The sequence below is a fragment of the Ambystoma mexicanum genome, chromosome 3q, assembly GCF_040938575.1.
Source record: "Ambystoma mexicanum isolate Mex_15411 chromosome 3q, UKY_AmexF1_1, whole genome shotgun sequence".
Classification (NCBI taxonomy): Eukaryota; Metazoa; Chordata; class Amphibia; order Caudata; family Ambystomatidae; genus Ambystoma; species Ambystoma mexicanum.
The window spans coordinates 70572279-70593035 of record NC_090926.1 but is presented as its reverse complement, the minus strand read 5'-3'; the positions used below and the strand labels follow the sequence as shown (position 1 = coordinate 70593035).

General features: G+C 51.3%; 1 protein-coding gene across 3 annotated transcripts in view; it reads right to left on the bottom strand.

The window, feature by feature from the left end:
• LOC138582145 (alpha-tectorin-like) overlaps positions 1-20757 on the bottom strand; it is a 402447-nt gene that overhangs the window by 156385 nt on the left and 225305 nt on the right. For all 3 annotated transcript variants that reach the window (XM_069653169.1, XM_069653171.1, XM_069653170.1), the window contains exon 7: positions 12816-12972. In XM_069653169.1, coding sequence (XP_069509270.1) covers positions 12816-12972 — 157 coding nt within the window. The remainder of the gene's footprint in view (positions 1-12815; positions 12973-20757) is intronic.

Sequence of the window (20757 nt, the reverse complement as noted above, 5' to 3'; positions counted from 1 at the left end):
ATCCCTTCTGCCAACAGTAGACATCTAGGCCAACAGCACGCCAGTTGCCCTTGAAGTGTCACCTTGCCACAAAATTGTTGCTTATTTTTCTCTGTTCATTCAGGCAGATTGTTTGCATTCCACCACTTTTACTAGGCATTTCTCAGTCCTGTAGTCACATGTCTGACATGGCTATGGTAAAGTGGAGTGACTTTGTTACCTGGATATCATTTGTTCACACATGTCCCTGTGCAATCGGACCATTTTGGACTGGCAGCTCCAGGTGAAAAATCAGACCTGTTTGAATTAGAAAAGCTATCACATGCGGGAACTGGACTGAATGAATAAGTGCTGCCCTCCTCTCCATCTTCACTCAATAGCAATGGTACATGCCATCTGTGTGATGGCATGTGTATTTCACCTGGCAATCACAGGCCAATGTGTGATGCCACTGCCAGGCAGCATGCAGAAAATGTGTTCATCTTCCATCTTGGTGTCATCAGTGTGTGCCATTTGCCTGCCCTTCATACGCAGTGAGGGAGCATGCATGGGAGGGTTTTAGTCATGTGGGACATGTGTCAATCAAGTACTGGTTCTCTTGCTTCTCAGCCCTCATTGTGTGCCATGGTGCTAATGCCTGTTTCCATTTGTTTTCTTTTATGTCTTTGCAGGGGAAGACGCACCTGATACTGCTGGGGTTGTGGAGATGGTGCAGACCCAGGAGGGGTCCGAGGGCCGACCGACCACCAGTGAGGGACGTGGTGTGGTGGTGGGTGAGAACCCACAACTGCTGCAGGTCGTGCTCTCAAGGGGTGTCTCTGGCTGCACCTCCCCCGAGCTGTACTCAGGTGTTGATTCGGATGATGAGACCTACGTGCCGTCGCAGGTGAGTGTTCCTGGGAGGGATTCTGTTCTGTCCCACCCACCTGCACCAGGGTCAGAACCCTCAATGGGGATGTCAGTGTTGGCAGCTACGCCTTTGGTGGTTACGGATGCAGGGTCACACTCCGCGACATCTGACCCTGTTCCTGGGCCAGCAGATCAGAGGGGGAATGCAGTCCTGCAGCCTCAGGCAGTGCCGGCACAGCAAGGCGCAGTTCGCCTTGCCCCAGACAGGTGTGGTGCCCGCCGACGTGGTGGCCGTACGCCACCTGGCAATACCGCATGGGAGCAATCCATTTACGGTATGGCAACCCAACAGGCAGCATCATCAGAGATGATGGCTCAGGCCATGGATAGGGTGGCCACTTCCATTGTCCCCCCCGAAAGGCTGATGGAGCGACTACAGCAGGCAACCGACTCCATCTGCCAGTCACACAGGGAGGACATGTTGGCGTCCAACAGGGACAGGCGGGCGGCACTGGCGACTCTGCAGGAAGCCATCTCCATAGAGTCCCAGGGCCACAGGGAAGCCCTGAGGCAGGAGCTCCTTCACCTCAGGACGACTCTTGTTGAGCTTGAGGCTTCAACAAACCGAAGGACAGAACAGCAGCTGGAGCGTCTCACCCGTACGCTCTCAGCTGAGATGCAGGCAACTAGGGCGGAGGTCCGGGCATCCCGTGAGTTGTTGCATGGGGACCTCCGCACACTCATCCTCCAGAACGAGACCTACCACACCCGCATGCTTGCAGCCATGGAGGAACAGACTAGGGTCTTGCGTGGGCTGCCTCCCATAGTGCAACCACCTCCTGATGCAGCTGCACAGGGTGATAATAGCGACAGCAGTGATACTCCCACAATAGGGTAGCCTTGTGGGCCATGAGCCCATGGAGGTGTTTTTTTTTCCCAAGATCCACACAGGTGGGTTTTGGTGTGCACCCTGTCCTCGGACCTCCTAGGTGGCCTCCCCAACCCCCCCGGGCCCATTAATGGCCATTTTTGATTTTTTTTTTTTATTATTTTTTTTCTTTATTTTTTTTTTTTGGGGACAATGTGTTGCCTTCCGTGGCTCCTGTGGGCATACGCTGCATTGTGGCTGGGCACATGCAGGCTTGTCATGTATTTGGTTCAGATGCTTGGGTTTTTGTCACACACACCCCTCCTGCTTCCCGTTTCCATGGGCTTGCAAAGGGTGTGCCCAAGTGACATTGACGTACATGGTGACATTGGACTCCCACTACATGTGTGGGTAGTCTAGTCAATACTGTGTATACATTCCTAGTGCATATTGCTGTTGTGTTGTACACTGCTTGTTGCATTGATGTGTAACTCATCATCCGTGTCTACCTCCTAATTTGCAGGTCCTTTCCTCATGTCTACACAAGGCCCTCTACTTTGGAGATGGGGTCCATGTTGGCAGCAATGCACCTACAACTCTACATGGCGGCAACACTGTACAGTTGGAAGTGGTGGGAGTGCAAGCATTTCCAGGTGGTGAGACTACTAATTCCTTACATTCGTAATGTCATGTTAGTGGTAGTTTAGAGGGTCAGTGGCTGATAAGTGTTATTGCTAAATACCTGCTCAAGTGTGTTGTTGGTCCTGCATTACTGTGAGCATTTCAGGTGGAGTTTCAATTAGGGACACTGTACATTGTGACACTTGTGTCATGTTGTGGGGATTACTTTGTTTACCTGCACATAGCATGACATGGCACGGTGTGTCGTGTGGCGGTGCTGGGGATGGGTTGGGTGACATGGCACTGTCCTCATGTTGCATTTTGCAAGTGGGTATTCATTTTAGCTGCTTGAATGTGTTTTTTCACAAAACTGCATTGGTGGTGTCTGTGTAGGTAGGGATGCACACATTGTAACACTTCCAGGTGAACAATCTCAGGCTGATATGGTTTTGACGGTTGATTCTCCAGACCTTCAGGATCAGTGTCAGGTTGAGTCATCATTGATTGTCAGATGGTATGTGCCAGGGCAGTGTGCACTCCACAGGGGTGTGATTACTAGGTGAAGTAATTAGCCACTAGCTGTGTACGGGTAGCCTCCCCCCGTGCCCTTTCCCCTCCCATGCGCAGCGGCCGTGCATGTGGTTGGGGATGTGGGGCCACCACCATGTCCCTGGCCAGGCCCCGGCGTGTTGCAACGTTGTGCAGGACACATGCTGCCACTATGATCCTGCACACTACTGGGGGAGCGTATAACAGCTGCCCGCCAGAACGGTCAAGGGAGCGAAAGCGTGACTTAAGCACTCCGAATGTGCGCTCCACTATGCCCCGGGTTGCAATGTGGGCTGTGTTATATCTTACCTCGGGTGGCGTGGTGGGGTTCCGAATTGGCGTCATCATGTGGGGGCTGAGAGGGTAGGGACTGTCCCCTGTGGAGGTAGTGATTGGTATCATTGGTGGGGTTGTGACCTTGCTCAGTATCTGACATGCATGCATGTGCAGTGGCATTCATACTCACCAATCAGCCATGTATCGCCATGCCGCCCAGCTTCTAGGTCCCGGCTTAGGGTGGACATTTGGTAAATGAAGCTGTCGTGGGTGGAACCGGGATAGTTGGCCTACACTGAGGTGATGATTCCCTTGGCATTACATACTACCTGCACGTTGATGGAATGCCAGTGCTTGCGGTTCCTATAGATGTGCTCAGATGCCCTGGGGGGACGTAGAGCCACATGGGTGCAGTCGATGGCACCTAGCACTTTGGGGAATCGTGCCACACCGTAAAAATCCAGGGCGGCAGCATGCCTTTCTGCAGGTGTTCTGGGCAGGTATATGTGCCTGCGGACTGATGGGCGTGCAGTGATGATGTTCAAGACCTGGTGTAGGCAGCGTGACTGCGTGGCCTGTGACACCCCACCCACTATGGCACTTGTCCGCTGAAATGATCCAGTGGCTAAGAAGTGCAGTACATTGAGGACCTTCTCCAGGGGGCTGAGTGCTTGGGAGCACAGGGTGGGTGATGTGAGGTCATCCTCCCACTCACTCACCACGTCCAGTATTATGTGTGGTGGAAACCTGTACCTCCCATACACCTGGTCATCAGGCATCCCGAAAAGGCTGGTTCTGGGTGGGAATATTCTGGCCCTGACTATCCTCCTCCTCCTCCTTTGGTAGCCCACGGCCACTGCCGCTAGGAACGGTATATTCATCCTGGCATCTAAGCTTGTTATTTTGTTTGCGCGCAAATTTATGCGTCGCGGGTCGACGTATGCCTGCTTCCTACTGGCGTACGTGTTTCTTTGCGCGTGTTGTAGGCGAGCATGTGAAACTTCACGCGCACCCCTGAAATCCAGTACCCAGGCCAATAGCGTGTGGAAATTCCCACGCACCCCGGTATACACGTGCGCTGATGTACTCGCGTGTGTAAGTGCCCGCGCACCCCTGAAATACACGTACATAGGCCAATCGCGTGTACGTGCACTTTTGTCCAATTACACGCGATGACACTCTGACGTGCAGTCTTTCCACGTGTGCTCCGTCATCACGTGCTATGAGGGAAACACCCGTGCGGGTCACGTCACAGATGCGCTTACGTGCTGAGGGCCTTTGGTCGAATAGAATCGCGTATGCGTGCTGACGCGCTTACGCACTAAGGGCCTTTCCTCGAATTTCACGCTGACGTGCAGGATTTTCATGTGCCAAATCACTCCGTATCAAGCTGGCCACGCGAAAACACACGGAAGACCACGCTCCTGCCCAGAAGGCCGAATTACTGCCCCCCAGTGCCCCGAGCAGCCTCCCACGTGCCATCTGCTGCTGCTGCCTGCCTGCCTGCTGCCACCGTGCCCTGCCATTTGGTGCCTGCACATCAGCCATCTGCAGGGGTCCAGTTGCTGTGTCCACCCCTGCTGGAACTGAAGACTCCCGACTGGGATAACATCGCTCCACAGCCCAGCCCCAGGACCCAGTTGCCCACCCACTCCTGCCTCTGGGGTTGCCATGTCGGGCACTTCCACATCTGGCACCAGTGGCAACCCCAGGCCAGAGGGGCAGAGGGGCACCAGCTTCACTGCCACCGAAGTTGGTGTCCTGGTGGAGCATGTCCTGGGGCAGTATGATGCCCTCTTTGGATCTTCCCGCACCAGCAAGGAAGGACGGGAGAGGATCTGGGCCGACTGTGTGGTTGCCATCAACGCGGAGGGGGTGGCAACCCGCGACGTCCAGAAGATCAAGAAGCGCTGGGAGGACTTGAGGTCCAGGACCCTCATGAAGGCCCGGCGCCTCGTGGAGGTGGGCCGGGGCCGCATGAGTTCCATCCAGATGAGGGTCCTGGAACGCGTACGCCCAGCGCTCCACGCCCAGATCCTTGAGAGGGAGACCCGTCTGGAGTTGAGCGGTAAGTGTCCAAGCATTGCTGTGTGAGACAGGGCATGTTGCGGTGTGCTGGTTGTCTGATACTTGCCTGTATGTATGACATAGGCCATGTATGCATGTATGTGTGCAGGGACATCATGGTAATGCATGTGCGACCAGTGATGTGTGAACCACATGGTTGTTGCATGTGTTTAAATGCCACATGGGGAGCCCTATGCAGATTTTACACATGAGAGCATGCCAGTCTCTGTTCCTGGACATGGGTGGGGGTGAGGGATGGGTGCTGATGCCAGGTACATATATGGTAGCCATGTCTGTGTGCCTGACCTGCGTGTCTGTGACTTGTGAATGCCATGGATGCATGACACATGTGTGTGACAATGCACAGATTCACTGATGCAGCCTAGTTACCCTTGTATCCGCTGTGTTTGGGGTGTATGAGGCCAGATGGATGTGACTGAGGTGAAGTGTGTGCATGTGATAGGCATGACCCATGATGCATGTGAGTTCCATATCATTGTATGTTTCAAGAGTCCATTGGACATGTATGGAAATGTCCATGGCATGCACCATGCCTGTTACTGTGTGTGTTTTGCCTGGACTGACCCATGTGTTGTGGAGGGACATGATGGAAGTGTACTTTGACAGTGGTACTCATCTGCTATTGCTTCCTGTCTAGGGGACCATTGAACAGTACCCTGATGCTTGTGTTCTATGTCTCCCTCTACGCAGCGGCTAGTGAAGAAGAGGGCGGAGACGGCGCTGTGGAGCAAGGCGGCGGGGATGCCCCCACGGCTGCAGCGGAAGGGGTGGGTGAGCCCCCACAGGGGCCTGCTACGGCAGAAGACGGTGAGGAGCCATCCAGGTTGGTGGTTTCCACAGAGGAGGAGGAGGCCGCCACTGAGGCACACATGGGGCCTGGTGGGGGCATCCCTGCTGGTGCAAGTGGTGCAGTCCAGGGGCAGGGGCAGGAGGCAGCACAGGTCACCGTGGAGGGGCCTGTGCATGTCGCTGTCCCTGACCCTGTGAGTGCACCACCATGCACCAGCAGGGATGCCCCGTCCCAGGCCCGTCCGCAGGTAGAGGGGATGTCCATGTCACCTGACTCCCCTCCACCTGCGGACGAGGGGACCCGTGTCCGTATGGAGAAGGTCCTGATTGGGGTCGCGATGCACGCGGGTGCAATTCGTGATGACGTGCGTGCTTCCCAGGAGGAGCACGCACATCATCACGAAGAGCACCGTGCCGACGTGGCCCAATTGGGATCTTCCATGTTCGGGGGTTTCCTGCATGTGTCGGCCAATCTGGCGGCCCTCTCCTCCTCTGTGGAGGCTATACGCCGGTCGTTCTCCTTGCCGTCTTCTGGCCCAGATGCCACCAGGGCCCCCTGTGGACCTGCCCTGACCAATGCAGCCAGCTCGGTGGGGATCCCATCCCTGCCACAGTCGGGAGTCGGAGGTCCAGCAGGGGTGGACACCACAGCAACTGTACCCCAGCAGATGGAGGATGTGCCGGCATCATCAGGCAGGGCACGTGCACGACGGCGTCGGTGGATTCCATCAGCCTGGATGCCATCGTGCTGGCAGAGGCAGTTGCGTCGGAGGCAGCAGCAGAGTCAACGTGGGAGGCATCATGGCTCGGGGCCATCAACATCGGAGGGGCAGGCATCGGCCGGAGGGCAGGAGGACCCAGGACAGGAAGTGTCTTCCGTGTGGCTGCGGTTGGGCCAGCAGATAGGTGCGGCGCGGCGGCGGGCGGAAGAGGCGCGGCTCACGATGGTCAGGGCGGATAACTCCATGCGGAGGGCCCTGAGGCGGGCCGAGTGCCTCGAGGCAATCCGCAGGGGGTTGGAGGAGCAGATGGCGTCGTCCCTGCGGACCCTCGGGGCCATGGAACAGGACCGCCTCCAGGACATAGACGAGGAGTTTGATGATGCCCTGGCCCAGAACACCACGGAGTGAGCCGCTGGACTTGCCCGCCGCCTTTGTATATAGTTCTTTAGTTTTAGGTTTCATTTGTTTCTTCTCATGATTTGGAGTCGACGGACACTGCTCCACTTTTTGTATATAGTTGCATTTTAGTTAGGGTTTTTTGTAGGTTTCCTTTGTTCAGTTGGGCTCATGGACCCTTGGATGTTTTGTACATAGTTCTTCATTGGATTGTTTTATTTTTTATTTTTTATTTATTCTCCATGGAGCAATGGTCTTTGCATTTATTTTTATCTCTCGGATTGATTTTATTTTTAATGTGACTTTGAACAACATTTTTTTGGATTTGGATTTGTAGTTTTGATTTTTTTGGACGGACATGCAGCTTATCTTTTTTTCATTGCCATTGTAGTTTGTTTCATTTCATTTGCATTCAATTTTTTTAATACAATTTTGTTTTCATACTTCACTGTGTGGTATCATCTCATTGGTTTCATGCATGTCATGTTGGGTGTTTTCCCATTCATTTGCAACCATTGTGTGTGACGGACATGGGTTCATTTGCTTTATGAACATTGGGGGTGTAACATGTAATTTCCATTTCCATGTGGGTGAATGGGTTACTTGGTAGGGCCTTTTGGCTGTGGAGGCTGACCATAACGCACATGATTGGGGATTGTGAGGACCTGGGTGCAGGGGGACATGAGTGGGGGCCTGGTGGAGGGTGCCCCTGCACTGCGGGGGGGTGGGGGTGGTGGGAGACATGAGTTGGACATGAGTGGGGGCCTGGTGGGGGCTGCCCATGGTGGCTGGGGGGTGGGGGTGGTGGTAGACATGAGTGGGGGCCTGGTGGAGGGTGCCCCTGCACTGCTGGGGGGTGGGGGTGGTGGGAGACATGAGTGGGGGCCTGGTGGAGGCTGCCCCATGACTGCTGGGGGGTGGGGGTGCAAGGGGACATGAGTGGGGGCCTGGTGGAGGGTGCCCCTGGATGCTGGGGGGAGGGGGTGGTGGGAGACATGAGTGGGGGCCTGGTGGAGGGTGCCCCTGCACTGCTGGGGGGTGGGGGTGGTGGGAGACATGAGTGGGGGCCTGGTGGAGGGTGCCCCACACTGCTGGGGGGGTGGGGTGGGTGTAAGACATGAGTGGGGGCCTGGCGGAGACTGCCCATGGTGGGTGGGGGGTGGGGGTGGTGGGAGACATGAGTGGGGGCCTGGTGGAGGGTGCCCCTGGATGCTGGGGGGTGGGGGTGGTGGGAGACATGAGTGGGGGCCTGGTGGAGGCTGCCCTTGCACTGCTGGGGGGTGGGGGTGGTGGGAGACATGAGTGGGGGCCTGGTAGAGGCTGCCCCTGGTGGCTGGGGGGTGGGGTGGTGGGAGACATGAGTGGGGGCCTGGTGGAGGGTGCCCCTGCACTGCTGGGGGGTGGGGCTGCAGGGGGACTTGAGTGGGGGCCTGGTGGAGGGTGCCCCTGGATGCTGGGGGGTGGGGGTGGTGGGAGACATGAGTGGGGGCCTGGTGGAGGCTGCCCCTGCACTGCTGGGGGATGGGGGTGGTGGGAGACATGAGTGGGGGCCTGGTGGAGGCTGCCCCTGGTGGCTGGGGGTGGGGGTGGTGGGAGACATGAGTGGGGGCCTGGTGGAGGGTGCCCCTGCACTGCTGGGGGGTGGGGGTGCAGGGGGACATGAGTGGGGGCCTGGTGGAGGCTGCCCCTGGATGCTGGGGGGTGGGGGTGGTGGGAGACATGAGTGGGGGCCTGGTGGAGGCTGCCCCTGCACTGCTGGGGGGTGGGGGTGGTGGGAGACATGAGTGGGGGCCTGGTGGAGGGTGCCCCTGGTGGCTGGGGGGTGGGGGTGGTGGGAGACATGAGTGGGGGCCTGGTGGAGGGTGCCCCTGGATGCTGGGGGGTGGGGGTGGAGGGGGACATGAGTGGGGGCCTGGTGGAGGGTGCCCCTGGATGCTGGGGGGTGGGGGTGCAGGGGGACATGAGTGGGGGCCTGGTGGAGGGTGCCCCTGCACTGCTGGGGGGTGGGGGTGGTGGGAGACATGAGTTGGACATGAGTGGGGGCCTGGTGGGGGCTGCCCATGGTGGCTGGGGGGTGGGGGTGGTGGTAGACATGAGTGGGGGCCTGGTGGAGGGTGCCCCATGACTGATAGGGGGTGCGGGTGCAAGGGGACATGAGTGGGGGCCTGGTGGAGGCTGCCCCATGACTGCTGGGGGGTGGGGGTGCAAGGGGACATGAGTGGGGGCCTGGTGGAGGCTGCCCCTGGTGGCTGGGGGGTGGGGGTGGTGGGAGACATGAGTGGGGGCCTGGTGGAGGGGGCCCCTGCACTGCTGGGGGGTGGGGGTGCAGGGGGACATGAGTGGGGGCCTGGTGGAAGGTGCCCCTGGATGCTGGGGGGTGGGGGTGCAAGGGGACATGAGTGGGGGCCTGGTGGAGGGTGCCCCTGCACTGCTGGGGGGTGGGGGTGCAGGGGGACATGAGTGGGGGCCTGGTGGAGGGTGCCCCTGGATGCTGGGGGGTGGGGGTGCAAGGGGACATGAGTGGGGGCCTGGTGGAGGCTGCCCCTGCACTGCTGTGGGGTGGGGGTGCAGGGGGATATGAGTGGGGGCCTGGTGGAGGCTGCCCCTGGATGCTGGGGGGTGGGGGTGGTGGGAGACATGAGTCGGGGCCTGGTGGAGGCTGCCCCTGGATGCTGGGGGGTGGGGGTGGTGGGAGACATGAGTGGGGGCCTGGTGGAGGCTGCCCCTGCACTACTGGGGGGTGGGGGTGCTGGGTGACATGAGCAGGTGTGCAGGGTAGTCCCCTGTGGTGTCGGCTGCCTGCAGGGGCCGTGGAGGGTGTACAGGGAATACCTGGGAGCACACAGTCAAATTGCGTGTAAAATTTCCCGCGTACCCCTGTCATACACGTACCCAGCCAAATCGCGTGTGGAAATTCCCGCGCATGTACCCGGCCAAATCGCGTGTGGTACTTCCCGCGCGCCCCTGAAATCCACGTACCCTGCCAAATCGCGTGTGAGACTTCCCGCGCACCCCTGAGATCCACGTACCCAGACAAATCGCGTGTGGAAATTCCTGCGCACGTACCTGGCCAAATCACGTGTGGAACTTCCCGCGCACCCCTGAAATCCACGTACCCTGCCAAATCGCGTGTGAGACTTCCCGCGCACCCCTGAGATCCACGTACCCAGGCAAATCGCGTGTGGAAATTCCCGCGCACGTACCCGGCCAAATCGCGTGTGGAACTTCCCGCGCACCCTTGAAATCCACGTACCCTGCCAAATCGCGTGTGAGACTTCCCGCGCACCCCTGAGATCCACGTACCCAGACAAATCGTGTGTGGAAATTCCCACGCACATACCCGGCCAAATCGCGTGTGAAACTTCCCGCGCACCCCTGAAATCCACGTACCCTGCCAAATCGCGTGTGAGACTTCCCGCGCACCCCGGAATACACGCACACGTTATTTTTCAGTCAGCGGGTGTCTATGTTTGTGGGTACCCCTTTGCACGTCATTTGTCCTGGGGGGCCACAGTATAGGACATTCATCATGGCTGTATATAGGTGCTATTTGTTGGCGCACCTTTTGGCGCACATTTATTACAGGCGCAGAGACGCTACCGCCTGCTTTCTTGTGGCGGTCGTGTTTGTGCCTGTGCACTGGTTTGACCGTGTGCTTTTTTGCCCTATTCGATTCCATGAATACGGGTTGTAGGCGAGCGTGTGGGCGTTCCGCGCACTTGCACCCTGTACGTCCCCCGTGACGCCCACATTTGGGCAAGTTGTTCCCCATTCCGAGTGTTACGCCCCGTGTTCCGCCTACTTTTGTTGTGTGCGCTGCGCTATGTGCGATTTTCGCTGTGGCCTGTGCGATTTTCGCTGTGACCTGGCGCACGCCGTTAGATGGCCTGTGCGCCAACGTGCGCCGCGCACTTTTTTAGCGCACATCCGATGGTTTTCTCGCGCACGGCCTTCCATGAATTGATGTGCGCTGCTTTTCGTGCAATTTTCGCACTTGCACTGCGATTTTCGCTATTCCACTGCGAATCGCACGTTTTTGGCCACTTGCGCCGCGCTATTTATTCCATGAATCGGCCTGTATATTGCCTACTCACCCTAGAAGTATTAGTCCCTAGGATAGGACTACCTCATAAGCAGAGGACTGATTGTGCCAGCTAAAATAGAAAGAAACTATAAAGCATTGGACTTTAAATTGTGAAGCACTCAATGAACTACGTCTTCAGCATTTTGAGAGATTTGTATCGATCCTAGCAATGTACTTAGGGACTAATTGTGGACATGTATGATGAGGGGAGAATCCTTGGCACTTTCAATTGCTCTCATGAATTTCATAGATGCCGCTTTTAACCTGGTAGGAGATATAGCTGCACAGACTAAGGAGTTTATACACTTAGCTGATTAACTTATTTGTTAAAAGTATATGTGCAATGTAGCATTTTAGATTTTTGATATAGACATGTTTTGTGCGTTTAAAGAATAGGAAATGGATTCAAATATATTTACGTAAATGTATTGAGTGCTAATGTCTTCATTTTTTTCTTTTTCTTTTCTTGTAATTTATAATGTAATGAATGTGATGACTAAGAGTTGTATTTTAAGCTGTTTTTCTTTATCTTTTTAAATTTTGCTAAGTATTTGTGAAAGTTTTATATGTAACCAAATCACAATAAAAAAAAAAAAAAACACTTCAACATGGCCAACCCGAAGCTACTTACAATATTGTGGAGGGGATTGTAGGGGGTATGGAAAATGGATCAATTGTTCAATTTGCCTAAAAGGAGCATAACCACTCAATGAGGAGCTGGTCGATGGTTCAACCTTATGTTGTAGTTGCTACAATTGTAAAGTGTGATGAAAAAAATAGGCGTACTGTTTTGTAGCCTTGAGAAATTTCATAACACCATTCTTTTTAAATTGGGGGCAGTTAAAAAGTCATACTTTACCCGTGCTCAAATTATCAGCAGAGCATGGAAAAAAACAATAACGGCATAACAATGGAAAGCCTCCACTCTTCATAGCTTTACTCTTACTTTGGTGGGTTGTTTCATGCACTGCTCGGAAAACCTGCTGTAAAGGCAACCACAAAAGCACAACTCCTCTAGGGCTACTTTATTTATTTTTAACAATCACCCCTTTGGTAGTCATGACATGGCAAAGTTACCTTTCTGTCTTGGAAGTGTATTGCAACTTCTTTTCCCATGCTACTGTAGTCTACACATACATTTTGTCTTCACGCCTGGAGTGAGCAAGTGCTACCAGTTGGATACCATGGTGTGCACACTAAGGGGCCTGTTTTGCAGTAAACAGTGAAAGCTCAGGAATTATTGCTGAGCAATGGAAACTGAAATCAAAATTACCACCAAAGCTAAAATGTTCTGGGTTGCTCCGATCAGATCACAAGTAGGCACTATAAACCAAGTAGGTCATGTTCTCCAAACAAGTCATGGTATGCAGATACTGGCAAAGGACTTGCAGGAGAAGAAGAAACTCCCTGGGTACATTAGAATACCAAGTCTCTTTCACAAAAACTGAACTGCTATACAATGATTTGTGTGGCACGCGTTAGATTGAGAAATGTGAGGTTCCAGGAAGGAGGACTCCCCCCCCACACACACACACACATCTAGGTTTAACATGCGTGAAATCACACACTCTGCACAGTAGATGAGATCACATACCTTGGAAGCTGCACGAGCCATTGGTGGGAAATGTATCCACTCTAAATGCATATCGTCCAGGCAGGTTGATATTTGTGTTTTTTGGAAAAGTAGGAAAACCAGTTTCATTTCCTTTAAGTGAATAGAAATGGGTGGCATTTATATCTTGAAATCCAGCCTAGGGGAAGAAAGTATGACATTAACGTGGGTATATGAAGAAGTAAGACATGTTCCAAAATTAACTGAACTTCTTTATTGGATGAGAGTCACTGTAATAATAGTTTTAAACATACAAGGTATATCTGTTTTTTTTTCTTCTTGCTCATCACTGAATGATTGTTTATAACTAGTGTTGGACAAAGTACTTACCTTTAGTAATAGTTTTTCTGGTTGATGAGTCCTTCTTTCCACAGGTTCCTCATCTTAGAAAAATCCTCCAAACACAAGTTTGGCTTAAGGAACCTTCAGCTACCAAGGGGTGCACTGCGCCTCTGTGGCAGCTCTGCTCGGGGCCGTTGGTGCCCATGACTCCAGAAGTAACATCATAGGTATTATATATAGGGCCAGTGGTGCCGTGCTGTGCAATTTCACTCATTTTCTCAAGCACTCAGAGTCTGAGGAACAGCAGAACTGTCACAGATTAAAAGCTATCCATAAGGAGGGGTAGTTTGGAGGGTGATGAGGAATCTAATCCAGTAGAATGAGCATTATCAAAAGTGAGTAATGTGTTATTCTACGGGATCCTTTCTTCTCTTAGATTCCTCATCTTAGAAAGACATAACCCGCAGGAGAAAGGCAAAAGAAACACCATCACTGACACCAAGAACTTCTGGAGCATGGCACAACCAAAGTAGAGCTAAATTATAAGCCTCTTGAAGAAGGATCCATAAGATAAGCACACACTTAATTGTTGGTAAGATCCTAGCATTCTGAAATGTCGAGAACAATACTCAGGGCAGGGTATGCTTCTAATTATCCCTGTCCATCCCAGCAAAGGAAAACCTGGCAAAGAGCTGGACATGCTGTCCAAGAGAAATGGCAACCAAGATACCTATTGGGATCCAGACAATCAAACCTCTCTTCCATCTTAGAATAATGAGGTGGAGCAAAGAAACCTGAAAGAAGATGTTCCGGGCGAAGGTGAATGCATGACATGAAATTGGGAAGGAAGGCCCTCTGCATGGAAGATGGGATAACATACCTTGGAAAGGACACACCCCATTGGTGGAAAGTGTCTCCACTATAAAAGCATATTGTTCAGGCATGTTGATATTTGTTTTTTGGGGGGAAATTAGGAACATCTGTTTCATTGCCTTTAAAAGAATAAGACCAGGTTTCATTTACATTAATGATTACATTACAAAATATGACTGTAAAATGAACTTCGTTATTGGATGAGACTCATTGTAGTAACAGGTCTATAAAACAATGTTTATCTCTTCTTCTTTTTCTTACTTGCTCATCAATAAACAATTCTTTTGTAATGTCGATCAAATTACTTACCTTCGGTATTGTTATTTACGATTGATTAGTCCTTCGTTCCAGAAATTCCTCATCTTAGATATATCCTCAGGCACAAGTCTGGCTTTGGCAACTTTCTGCTACCAAGAGATGCTCTGTAGCGCTGCCTCAGCTACGCTTGGGCTCGTTGATGCCCATGCCCCCAGATGTGATGTCATTAGTATTTTAAATAGAGGCGGCTGTGCCCCATTATCTCTTTTCCACTAAGTTTTCCAATCACCCAGAGTTTGAAGGACAGCAGAACTGACACAGGAGGGCTATGCATGGAGGACGAGGAAACTAATACATTCGAAGGAAGATTACTGAAGGTAAGTAATTTCTTCTTCTAATGGATTCCTTCCTCAATTAGATACCTTATCTTAGATAGACACCAAAAGCAGCCAAAACCTGCAGGTTTAAGGCAAGTGAGGAACTATAACCAACACCAGGAAGCTCTGGAGCACCGCATAACCAAAGCAAAAATCCTGACCAGAAGCAAGGTAGCTGCCAGGACTCTGCAGGCACTTCCTTGTTGATGTGATCCTATCATTCTGAAATGCAACGAACAACTCATTGGAAGAGGGTATGGTTGATAAAAAAGCCATGTCCATCTAAGCAAAGGCAAAGATGACAATTGCTCATGCTGTGACAGTAACATATTACCGAAAATTACACCTTTATTCCATCTCATATAAATGAGATGGAGGGAAGAATACAGGAAGATGGATGCTCTGTGAAAGGTGACACTCTGACACAACCTTGGGAAGGAAGGATAGGCCCACCCTCAAAGTCACCTTTTCCTTGGAAAAAGTTAAGAAAGCTTTACAGAAAGAGCCTGAAGGTCAGTCAACCACAGCACGGAGGCCAAGACACCCAAACTGATTATCTTAAGAGAGAGCAGCCTCACAGGTGTCACAGAAGGCTGTAAGAACACACCAACCCCCATAGATGGTTGAAGGGTTTTTATTGATGCTCTAGAAATCGGTTTAAAGGACTGTGATGCTCTCTCTCTCTCTCTCTCTCTCTCTCTCTCTCTCTCTTTCTCTCTCTGTCTCTCATGCTCTCTCTCTCTCTCTCTCTCTCTCCCTCGTTCAGAGAAAGCAATACTCTTCCTAACCCAGACGTCCAGACTCCAAAGGTTAGTATCTAGTGCTTGTTTACCTCTACTGTCTAGTGTTTAGCCTTGATAGTCGTGAAGGCCTAAAGGCGATCACCTAATCTGTCTAACCTTCCTTGGAGGCTTTCCCAATGGAACCTACACTATTTAGCTCCTGCTTGTTGCCTAGAAGAGCCTGGTTAGCTTGAAACCAACCGCTAGGTGTCACAGAAGGCTGTAAGAACACACCAACCCCCATAGACGGTTCAAGGGTTTTTATTGATGCTCTAGAAATCAGTTTGAAGGACTGTGATGCTCTCTCTCTCTCTCTCTCTCTCTCTTTCTCTCTCTCTCTCTCTCTGTCTCTCATGCTCTCTCTCTCTCTCTCTCCCTCGTTCAGAGAAAGCAATACTCTTCCTAACCCAGACGTCCAGACTCCAAAGGTTAGTATCTAGTGCTTGTTTACCTCTACTGTCTAGTGTTTAGCCTTGATAGTCGTGAAGGCCTAAAGGCGATCACCTAATCTGTCTAACCTTCCTTGGAGGCTTTCCCGATGGAACCTACACTATTTAGCTCCTGCTTGTTGCCTAGAAGAGCCTGGTTAGCTTGAAACCAACCGCTACTACGAGCTACTTTTTGATCTCCCGGCCAACTGCTGCTGAACAAACATAACTATGTGAATTTAACTCTTAGTGTTTGGGACAATCTATAAATAATAATTAGGACACATCTATACAACATTTAAAGCTTAAAGGGTAATAAAAAATGGACAGAATAATATGTTTACACCTCATGTGGAAATTAGATGTGCAAAAAGCTATAGCCTAGCTCCTCATTCCCCAGTATTAGCTCCACTGGTTAATGCAGGATACCAAGGAGCTTATTTTGGCTCTTGCTTTTCCAGTCTTAATTTCAAACCCTGCTGAGGGTTAGTTCTAAGCGGTTGCAGGGTTTGCACCATCCATACACTGAAGCCCCAATCTATCGCCTTCCTTCCACACCCTGTTCCTCTCCCTGTGTCTCTCAATAACTTCCCCTTCTCCTGCTACTCTCGTCCCTCCAAGTCCACCCACCTTCTCTCTCTCCTCCTACGTCTTTCTCCTATGTCCCTCTGATCTCTTTCTCTATCTATCGCTATGTCTCTCTCTCTCTCTGACCTACCTCTGCCCACAGATGTTACTTCTTCCTACTCTCTCCCATCACTCTCCCCTCACCAATCTACTACTATTCTCCCCTCTACTCCTACCTCCTCCTGCTCCTCCTGTCTCCACTACTACTTTTCCCATTACATACCCCTACTGCCCTCATCTCTCCTATCCACTACTACTTCTTTCCTCTCTCCACTCCACTAATTCTCTAGCCCACCTTTGTTTCACTCTCTTAAGCACATTTCACTCACCCTCTACTCTCACACTAACACTCTCACTCACCCATCTTACATGCACACTCATATTATCACTTTCTCTCACCAACAAACATCTCAGCGTCCTTGCAATTCACCTCCATTCTTCTTCCTTCTGGTCTCTTGGTCAGCCACCTCCTTCTTCTATGACCTCACCTGAACAACCCACAACTTTCTGCTTCCTGCCCCAGCTTTATTTTCCCCCACTCATTGGTTCTCTTCTCCCAGCCAATTTCGCCCTACCTTCTGGGCCAATCTCGCCCTATCTTCCCTGCTGGTTAGGGGTTACAGTTGTCAGAATACATAAAAAGAGGGCTAAGCACTGCCCCTCTTTGCCTTGCAGGTCCACTGTGCCAGACTAATGGTGGCCCGTATTGGAAAATGTACCTGTTTCTCTCAGAGAGTCACACCATTGCTTAGTCCAAGGTACGTTTTAGAGTCACTGGGTTTCACTGTTGAGAGCCGCTCCATGGCATGTTGGAGGTAGTCTGTGTCAGGGAGTCCTGCCACAGCCGTTTGCTCACTACGAGCACGGGTATCCTCTGACGGCGCACCAGATTCCTGTCAGCCGCTTTAGTGTCTGTCACTCGGCCTAGCGGTTCTCTCTCCTCCCAACATACAAGCAGATCTTGTGAAGGAGGAGTAAATCTTGACACATGGGTGGGCTGTTATGTTACAGGTGGTCCTCCCAAATTGTTGATAGAGATTGTGGCCTACAAAAGGAAAGAAACTAGCCAGCATCTTTATGAAGAGGCACTGCCCAGGCACAGGCAAATACAGGCACATAGGGCATTTAGGGAGGGGACAGGGACTTGAGCCCTCCCAGCTGCCATCTGCTGCCATCAGGGTAGGACTCGCTCTGTCTTCCACCCTGTCAGACCTCATACACCAGGCTGAGAGGGGTTCCCATCCCCTCTTAAAAAGGTCAGATTACTGACCATGTCACATACCTCCATCCTTTCACATAAGTCCTCCTCGTCCCCTGAGCTACTAGCTGTCTCACCACCACAATGGAAAGGGTGTTTGTTCTTTGGGCTTCTGGAGAAAAAGGTCAAATAGCAGGAACTCTTCATCCAATAGAACCACCTCTGGGAGCCAGAGAATCACAATCAGAGGCAAAGTTATTTCTCTTTGTAATACCCTGATGGTTATATCGGCCTATAGGTACAGATCCATGACACATATAATTTGCTATATATTTTACAGGCGTAACTTCTAGCACATCCATGTCCACCCAGACAGTGGTTTTCTTGCTCCCTGAGTCAAGTAGATCTTTGGATTGAAGACCTTGGATCAGGGCAGGAAGATAGAACTTCCGGTCAGCTTTGACCTTTCTAAATACAGTCCACCGTCCTTGCCCTGGCCGATCCTCCTCCTCAGGAAATAGGTTTGCGAGATGTTCAGGTTCTTTTGTTAAATCCTTCCAAGTGGCTTAGTGCTTCACCTCTAGGATAGGACTTTCTTTCACTTTGAGAAGCCCAATCACCATCAACTTCCCCTGGAGTTTCTCGGGGCAGAAATGGGCCTGGTGCCCAGGCTTCCTTCATGCACAACACTTTTGCACTTTAAGAAGGAATAGAGAGACAGGTTTCTGCCAATCTGTTGGAGCTGACACCTTCCTGCTAGCCCAGGGTTTGGGATGATATGCCTGGGTCTTCTTGGGGTTGGGCACCATCCTACCACCTGCCACTCAGCACCGCTACATGTGCACATGCAGAGACTCTGTGATTGATATACTTATGAAGATAAAACCTGCAAACTGCCTCTGCATTCATTTAGTTGTTTTGTTTCACTGCTGCAGTTTTGGACCAATCTAAGTTAATGTTCCATTCCGGGTTTTGGTTAAACCAGCAGATGCATTCTGGTACATGTATGCTGTCCAAAAGGCAAAGGGCTGGAGGAGAAATACTATGTACATTTGTTTGCAGCAAGCTACTAAGAGCTGGAGAGGCCCTGATTGCATTCACCTGTTGCAAGCTACTGCAGGCTAGGCTGCAGAAAGCTGGAGAACTTTTTGTTACAAACAACTGCTGCAGACTACTAAAGCCAAGGAAGGGATTACTTGAACATATCTGGCTGAGACTTCAATCAGCTCCCCGTGTTGGCCTGTTTGGTGGGAGGGCCTTTATAAGCTCACTTTGAACAGAAGCAGTTGTCAGTCAACTGCTTCCACAGGAAGTTTGTGCTTGTGCTCCTGTGACCAGTTTTTGAACCTTTCCTGAATATCCTGATTTGGGCTTTTGAATCCTGTATCCTATTGCTACTTTGCAGCACCCTTTCCAATCTGCTTTTGCAGTCTGCCTGTTTTTGAACCTTTCCTTGATTTCCAGCTTTTGACTTCTGAAACGTTGTCTTCTTTTGCTGTTAAAGACATTCAGTTCTTAACTGATATATTTTCTGCCTTTCTGACTTTCTGCAAACACTCTCTTTTCTGTAAGCATTTCTGCTTCACAGACTTGTCCTGTAACTGGCTAGCTTTTCTCTCTTTTTCTCTGCAATCCCAGCCTTTTGAAGTTTTCCTGTGTGTTCCTTGCCTGCAATATTTCTCGACTTCAGACCATAGTTCTAGTGCCTGTTCTTAAGTACTCTGAATTTCCTGAATCCCCCGTATTTGCTGTGTTGGCAGCGACCTATCTTGCCTGAGTCATTTGCCTTGTGTATTCTGATATTCCAGTCTCTGCTTTGTACTTTGTTTCTCTATCCTGTCCTGTACCTGGTTATTTCTTTCAACGCTGCTTTCTACCTGTATTACATCTTGGTCCACTGTTGTGCTTCCGCTTTGAATCGAACTACAGTGTGACCCCTGGGTTGGTCCCCATTCAGATCAGATAAGGGAATGACTTCTGTTGCCTTCGCTTAGTCCATTGAAGTCTTACCTGCCTCAGTGTATGGTCTCCAGTTTTACCCTTGCACTGAGTACAACAGTCTCTTCAGCATGCCTAACTTATGACGCTGCTGTATGACCGTTAAGAGTAAGCTGCTTGTACCGATCTCACTGGCTTTCCCTAATCCCTGGAGACCCCTTATCATATTCCAGTACACCCTTTATTCTGATCAATCTGTGTTGCCCAGTATATTTGCTTGTCTTTGCTTTCTCTCGGTCTCTTTGCTTACAGCCAGCTTCTGCTCCTGCAGATCCTGTGAATACCTGTTTCAACTCAGATCAGCTTGGCACATACCCTGTTTCTGTTATTTACTAGCATTGCCTCAGGAATCTCACAATGTACAGTGCATACTGTGAGATATAGCCTTTGCCCTGTGCTCCCCGGCCAGACTCCTGACAATTCTCCCCTCACCCACTTGGCCCGTTTTATATCACTATGCTTTTTGGGTCCGCCAACTAGTTCTCTGGCATATATGGCCCAGCTGCCACACCACCTTTTGCTGGAACCGGGGTATAGAGTCTACATCTCTTGGACTTTCTCTACAGATTTGTTATCGACCACTTGTTCATCATTGTACCCAATAGGACAATTGGCTGGGTGTTTCTTCCTGTCCCAATCACATAGGTCGGAGGAGTATCTGGCAGTGCTCCCTATTCTGCCCCATGTGCTTGAGAGTTCATTGCTTTAGTTCTTCATAGGGAGACCTACCATCTGAATTTAGGGACTAGAAGGCCTGTTGGGCCTCCTGTGTTAATAATAGAGTGGAGTGACATATCTGGCTCAACAATCTCGATGTCAGCCTGCAGTTTCAACTCTTTCAAAATTCACAAAAAAGGTGGCCTCTCCGTTACCCAGATTTTGTAAGATTACCAGCAGTTAGGAAAGTTGCTCCCTTCTCTCATTAGTAGCCCTTGGTAAGGCCATCAGGGTCTCCTAATGCTGACAGCTGATGGCCAGTTTGCCCCCCATCAAGCCCTGTAGACGATTGTACCTGGGTACAGTGTTACTCCTTCTTCCCTTGGACCAGAGCTGATATGGAGTGGAGCCGCGGCTTCCTCTTCTTTTTCTGCTTCATCGGAC